Here is a 6,412-nt window from a genome sequence, read left to right as displayed (position 1 = left end):
TCTTTCTCTCTCTCTCTCTCCCTCTCTCTCTCTCTCTCTCTCTCTCTCTCTCTCTCACACACACACACACACACATGCAAACCAGCCTCAGGTCTGATTTCCCAACTTCTTCAACTCTAAATCCTTCCTGGAGCCTAGAGGCTCACCTGGGACAAAGTTAAAAGTGACAATGGTATTCTCTCTTAATGTTCCCAGGGTCTGAGAAAGTAGGGGACAGAAAGAAGCTGAGGCCTGGGGCTGCAGAACTGGGCGCGTGGGAACCACAGGGCTACCAGACACCCTGCTTTGGCTCCAGGGCCCTACCAATAGGTGACAGCTTCTTCCTAAGAATGTGGCCTCTCTAGAAAGGTAGCCAGGATGGAGGAGGGAAGGACAGCCACCCTCCTGGGAACAGACCTCACTTCAAGAAAAGGCTGGGGGTTTTGAACCCACACAGTGGTGGCCAGGGGCTACTATCCAAGACCACAATAGTCATGGGGCCCAAGGAGCAAGCTGCCCCAAGTCAAGACTTTCTCCACACTTCCTGGTGGTGTGTTCCCCAGCTTGGATCTCCATATTCCACGCCAATTCTTTTTATTTTTAATAAGAATCTCACTTTGTTGCCCAGGCTAGAGTGCAATGGCCTTGGCCTAGCTCACAGCAACCTTAAACTCCTGAGTTCAAGCAATCCTCCTGCCTCAGCCTCCCTAGTAGCTGGGACAGCAGGTGTCTGACACAATGTTCCCTCCCCCAATGATTTTTCTATTTTTAGTAGAGACTGGGTCTCTCTTGCTCAGGCTGGTCTGCAACGCCTATGCTCAAATGATCCTCCCGCTTTGGCCTCCCAGAGTGCTAGGATTTTTTTTTTTTTTTTTATTAGAGACAGAGTCTCATTTTGTCGCCCTCGGTAGAGTACTGTAGCGTCACAGCTCACAGCAACCTCCAGCTCTTGGGCTTAGGTGATTCTCTTGCCTCTGTCTCCCGAGTAGGTGGGACTACATACAGGCACCCGCCACAACACCCGGCTATTTTTTGTTGCAGTTTGGCCGGGGCCGAGTTTAAACCCGCCACCCTCGGTATATCGGGCCGACGCTCTACCCACGGAGGTACAGACACCGCCCCCAGAGTGCTAGGATTACAGGTGTGATCCACCGGGCCCCACGCCTTCTTGAATCAGCCCCACCGCCCCCATCTTGGAAAGCCGCCCCACCCTGCAACCCATATTGAATCCAAACCAAGCAAGAGCAGTAACGCCCCACCGCCCCCCCCCATCCCCAACCAAAGCAGATCTCCCCCTCCCCCCACTCCGGGAGGCTGAGTGCGCGCTCCGCCTGCAGAGGGCGCTGCAGCCGGTCCTCCCGCACCGCCGCGGGACCCCACGCGGCCCGGGTTGGCTTTCCCGCAGGCGTGAACGTGGGATTTTTCCCAACCTAAGGGAGTTCCCCAAATCGAGCAATGAAGAAACGAGAGCCAGGAAATGCTGTGGAAAGTCTGGATTCGTGATGAGGAGAGGCTGGTGGGACAGGAGTGAAGTGCAGGTGTCTAGAGGCCAGCTCCCTGCGCTGGCTTAGGCGGAGCAGACGAAAGGCAGGGTCCTCTCGCATGAAATTCGTCGCCAATGACCGTCTAGCAACAGAGAACACAGGCACCTGTTATGTCCCTCCGCAGGCACCTGGTATGTCCCCCACCTCCCTCCCTCCTCAGGCACCTGTTATGTCTCCTTCCACGGCCATTGTCACTATCTGCTAGCCGTCCTCTTCCCGGACATCCCTGCTAACATTCATCCAGCTCTCGGTGCAAGCCAGGCGGTGTGCTAAGTGCTTCAGACGGACTATGGCATTTAAGCCTAACTATGACGCCAAGGGGTACATGCTCTCTTCATCTCCATTTCACAGAGGAGAAAACTGAGGCCTCGTGGAGATAAATAACTCGCCTGTATCTCAGCGTCTCAACTGGCAAGTGGCCGCGCTGTGTGTGAATCGCAGCGGTCTTGCTTCAGCACATATGGTCTTAGCCACTATGCTAAACTCTCTCACATCTGCCATCCGTGCTGTTGCCCACATCTGCCATTCGAAGCTGGCATCTTGGGTCTCAGCCATCCCTAATTCCCACATCCTTTCTTCTGCCTCATCCACACCTTATATTCACATCTACTGCTCTCATTTGTCACTTCTGCAGCTCGAATTTGTTGCCCTCACGTCAGAGGAGGTGAAGGACTCTCCCATCCAGCCCCCACCAAGGCACCTTCATCACCTGGTTTTGCTTGAGGAATCCCTGTATCTCAGCCCTCCTCACAGACAGAGCTTTGGTTCTCCCATGGGGGAAGGGTGTGAGTTTGGGGATGTGCGTTCAGGCAGCTCAAAGGGACAGTACAGAGCCCGCTACCCCTTCTTGCCCCGGTGCCCTTCCGGTTACCTTTGGTACATAGGGTCACACAGTGGCCAGTCCCATTGTCAGGCTCTCCTGAGGCCCAGTATTGAAAATTCCAAGGGCTGTCATCAGTCCAGCAATACCCCTTCCACAGCCACTAGAGAAATGATAGGCTAAATCAGAGGTCAGAGGTCCAGGAAGACAGGCAGATCCAGGACCTCCAGAGAATACCCACTGCTGAATCCTCTCCCTGCCCACCTGGCCAGGAGCCCGGTACCCTCAAGACCTACCCCTGAGGGTTTACAGGCAATGATAATGGAAGAGCAACCCATCTCTCCCAGCCATCACACAGGGTAGGCGTCTCAAACTTTACTGTTCATGCACATCTCCTGGGGATCTTGTTAAAATAAAGATGGATTCAGGAGATTTGAGGTGGCACCCAAGATTAAGATTTTAATTTTTTTTTTTTTAAGGTTCAGTGCCCATAGTTCAGTGGTTAGGGCACCGACCACATACACTGGGATTGGCGGGTTCAAACCCAGCCCAGGCCTGCTAAACAACAATGATAACTACAACAACAACAGCAACAACAACAAAAATAGCTGGGCATTGTGGCAGGTGCCTGTTGTCTCTGCTACTTGGGAGGCTGAGGCAAGAGAATTGCTTGAGCCCAAGAGTTTGAGGTTGCTGTGAGCTGTGATGCTACAGCACTCTACCAAGGGCAACATAGTGAGACTCTATCTCAAAAAATAAATAAATAAATAATAAACAAATGAATAATTAAAAAATAATTTTTTTTTTTGAGATGGGATCTCCCTCTCAAAAAGGAGTAGAATGGCACAGCCACTCAGCAGCTCATTGCAGTCTTGAACTCTTGGGCTCAAGACATCCTCCTGGTTGAGCCTCCCAAGTACCTGGGGCTGCAAACGTGCACCACCACATCCACCTAGTTGGGGGGGGTTTCCGTAGAGATGGGGCCTCACTGTGTTGCCCAGGCTGGTCTTAAACTTCTGGGCTCAAGCCAACCTCTTGCCTTGGCCTCCCAAAGTTCTAGGATTATAGGCCTGAGCCACTGCACCCAGCCAGATTCTGCATTTCTAACAAGCTACTAGGGAATGTTGATACTGCTGGCCCATGGACACACTTCAAGCTCCAAATACAATAGCACTTACTCATCTACAGTTTCAGAGCCAACCTGAGGGCAAAAGGTTCCCATTTCAAACGTGAAGAAACTCAGATTCCGAGAAAGCTATTCAGCCAGTTAGTGACTGACCTGGGCCTGGAGTTTGTCTCCTGACTCCAGTGGTGTGCTAGCAAATGTTTAAAACTGCCTCTCGGGAAGCAAGTGAGAAGATGGGGAATAGGAAGGAGCCGTGATTTATAGCAATTGCCAATTTCCTTGGTGTAAATACTCCCGCCATGACTGACTCCAAGTTACAAGCATATAATCACAGAATGGAAGGGTTGCAAGAGATATGCACCATCAGTTCTCCCAAAACAGTACAAGCCAGCTCCGGCATGTCATTGTTTACCACTTCTAAGGACACTTTAGCTGCTGGGCTAAGGCTAGGCACCAGCAGGGCCTCCCTTAAGACAATCAGAATGAAATTCCTATGCTTGGGAATTGATCCTGGACTTACCCAGCCCCTGATCGTGCCTCCGATCCAGATCTGGGGCTGAAGGACCTTACTAACGAAACGCTGAATTTGAATGTTGTCAGTGTATCTGTGGATGGAGACGAGGTGGCCTTTGTAACAGTTATCGCAAATACTCTGCAGAGAGAAGTGAAATAGAAAATTCCCTCTCATTTATCTGAATTTTCTGAGTCTCTGTACAAGAGCCCCATGCCCCTTTTCAGGTTAAAATTAAGAGACCTACTTGTTTCCCTCAATCCTCTTTTGCTCCTTAATTAGCTGTCAGGATAATCTTGTAGTATATAATAATAATATCATAATAATTATAACCACCATTTCCTGAGAGTTTATTATGACCTAGGGATTCTTCCAAATACTTAATCCCCACCGCAACTCCAAGAGGTTGCTGCTATATATCTTCATTCTACAAATGAAGATACTGAAGCTTTGAAAGGCAAAGCGACTTGCCCGGGTAACAGACCAATTAAAGGCAGAGCCAGTATTTAACATGAGTATATCTAATGCCAAAGCCTTTTGGCTAAATCAGTGATTCTCAAAGTGCTGTCCCCAGACTGACAATATCATCATCACCTGAGTTTGTTATAAATGCACATTTATCAGCACCCGCTGCAAACCTTCTTAATCAGAAATTATAGGATGGGGTCCAGAAATCTGTGTTTTAACGACAAGACTTCCAAGTCATTCCGATGTGTGCTGGTCTCTGAGACCCACTAGTCTAAATGAGTAGGGAGCAGCAGGTTAAATCCATTTTCTTCTCCCTGCAGTACACCCTCCCTGCTACTTACCTCAGCTTCTTTAAATGTCTTGAGGGTCTTCACCAACCGGTAGTGACAGGTCGGGCACCAAGGACTTCCTTGCACTTGAACTGTGTCCTCTTCTTTAGGGCACTGCAAGTTCTTTCTTAAGGCAGCTGAGTATGACTCAATGGCCACCTCATCCTTGAAGGCATCTTGACAACCAGAAGCCTCGACCTCTTCTCGCTCTGACTTAATCGCCTTATGAATAAAAGCCAACTGTCCATCCTGGTCCCCTGAACCATCCAGATCCTGGCCCAAGTCTACCTCTGTCTCTCGGATCTCCAGGTGGGGGACACTATTTTCTGGGAAAAAGAGGTAACCTGCCATCAGAAGGCTGCTCCCTTCTAGGACCACGGACAGCTCCACCAACCTCACTAAGACTTCCTGGGGTGCTATCTGGATCCAGGACTGGAGAATCCAGACAAGAGATGAGGAGAGATCTCTTGGGTCACACCCACAAATGGACAAGAATCTGACTTCTGGCTGCCCCTAAAGGTGCATATTTCGGGGGGAAAGGAAGCACGTGTGAGAAGTCTGGAGCGTTCACCAGCACCTCACTTTAATAGGTGGGGGGTGGGAACTTTCTAAGAGAAAGTTCAGGTTGCAGTTCTGAGGCCAGGAGAAATCTTACCAGAGATGAACTGGGACAACTGAAGAGGGAAGGCTGTGGCCTTGGCACCATGAGAGAGAAAAGGAAAGCGTGTAGGAGAGAAGATGGGAGAGGAAGGATAGGACTTACCCAGATGGAGAGCTGAAACTGCCCCCAGCAGGATAAAGGGCAGGAGCAGGGGCTGTTTCATATTTACTCAGTCTTGTGGTGAGGGCACAGCTCCACCTTCCTTCTCCAGGCTGTCCTTGTGTGTCAGCACAGCCCTGGCATAGAGTATAGACACAGTGTTTAATTGCTTGATTAAAGTGCAAACTAGATTGTTTTTTCCTCCTCTAGTGAACAGATCCTAAGCTGGAGGATCTGGAAAAAGAATAGGGGAGGAGCAACTCAGGTGCGAAAGTCCCTTTGTCCGCAGATCTCCATCACTTCTCCCAGACCACACTCAGCTCAGACCCCTGCCCTTGAAGGGACAGGTCTGCTCAGGGTCAGAGCTGACTTCACTCATGGTAGCAAAGGAGGAAGGGGAAGGACAGTAGCTAGCATGGCTCTAAGGACTGGCCTCCTAGCCGTCTGCCGTATAGGCTGCTGCTTCCTCCCAGACCCTAACAAACCCTTTCTGCATGGGCAGCAAGGAGAGAACTCACCTCTCAAGAATCTGAGGCCTCCACTCTCGGTGTCTCTGGCTCTCTGGCTCTTTGGCACCAGAAGCAGCCCTTTTATTGGGATTTGGGGGAAGTGGGATGATTGCCCCAGGTCAGGGGGAGGGCCAGGGCAGCTGATAAGGAAGTTTGCTCAGTCTTCTCACCCTAAGCCTGGCTCTCTACTGGAACTTCAGGGACCTGCCTCCGGGGCTTTTCTGCCTTGTATGGTGCCCACACACCCTGGTTTTTTTCAGAGACAGTCTCACTTTATCGCCCTCAGTAGAGTGCTGTGCCATCACAGCTCACGGCAACCTCCAACTCCTGGGCTTAGGCAATTCTCCTGCCTCAGCCTCCAGAGTA

At 50.6% G+C, this 6,412-nt stretch overlaps 1 protein-coding gene across 1 annotated transcript; it reads right to left on the bottom strand.

Annotated features, from left to right (window-relative positions):
- Nucleotides 1–1,546: 1,546 nt before the first annotated feature.
- On the bottom strand, nucleotides 1,547–5,601 carry PRG3 (proteoglycan 3, pro eosinophil major basic protein 2). Its single transcript, XM_053559799.1, has 5 exons — nucleotides 5,541–5,601; nucleotides 4,790–5,103; nucleotides 3,990–4,121; nucleotides 2,395–2,506; nucleotides 1,547–1,605 (listed from the first exon to the last, which is right to left on the bottom strand). Exons 1-5 carry the CDS (start codon nucleotides 5,599–5,601, stop codon nucleotides 1,547–1,549), a joined length of 678 nt encoding a protein of 225 aa, XP_053415774.1.
- Nucleotides 5,602–6,412: the final 811 nt, after the last annotated feature.

The sequence above is a fragment of the Nycticebus coucang genome, chromosome 14 (assembly GCF_027406575.1).
Source record: "Nycticebus coucang isolate mNycCou1 chromosome 14, mNycCou1.pri, whole genome shotgun sequence".
NCBI lineage: Eukaryota > Metazoa > Chordata > Mammalia > Primates > Lorisidae > Nycticebus > Nycticebus coucang.
Note: the sequence above shows the minus strand (reverse complement) of the source record. Positions and strands in the feature narration are given on the sequence as shown.

What these genes read in the sequence shown, in the direction of transcription:
- PRG3 (XM_053559799.1), bottom strand. Translation starts at nt 5,601, where the DNA reads ATGAAACAGCCCCTGCTCCTGCCCTTTATCCTGCTGGGGGCAGTTTCA. An exon ending in AGTTTCAGCTCTCCATCTGG is followed by an intron (nt 5,104 to 5,540) that starts GTAAGTCCTATC and finishes TCTTTTTCCCAG; the next exon opens with AAAATAGTGTCCCCCACCTG. An exon ending in TGTGACCCTATGTACCAAAG is followed by an intron (nt 1,606 to 2,394) that starts GTAACCGGAAGG and finishes CTCTGTTGCTAG; the next exon opens with ACGGTCATTGGCGACGAATT.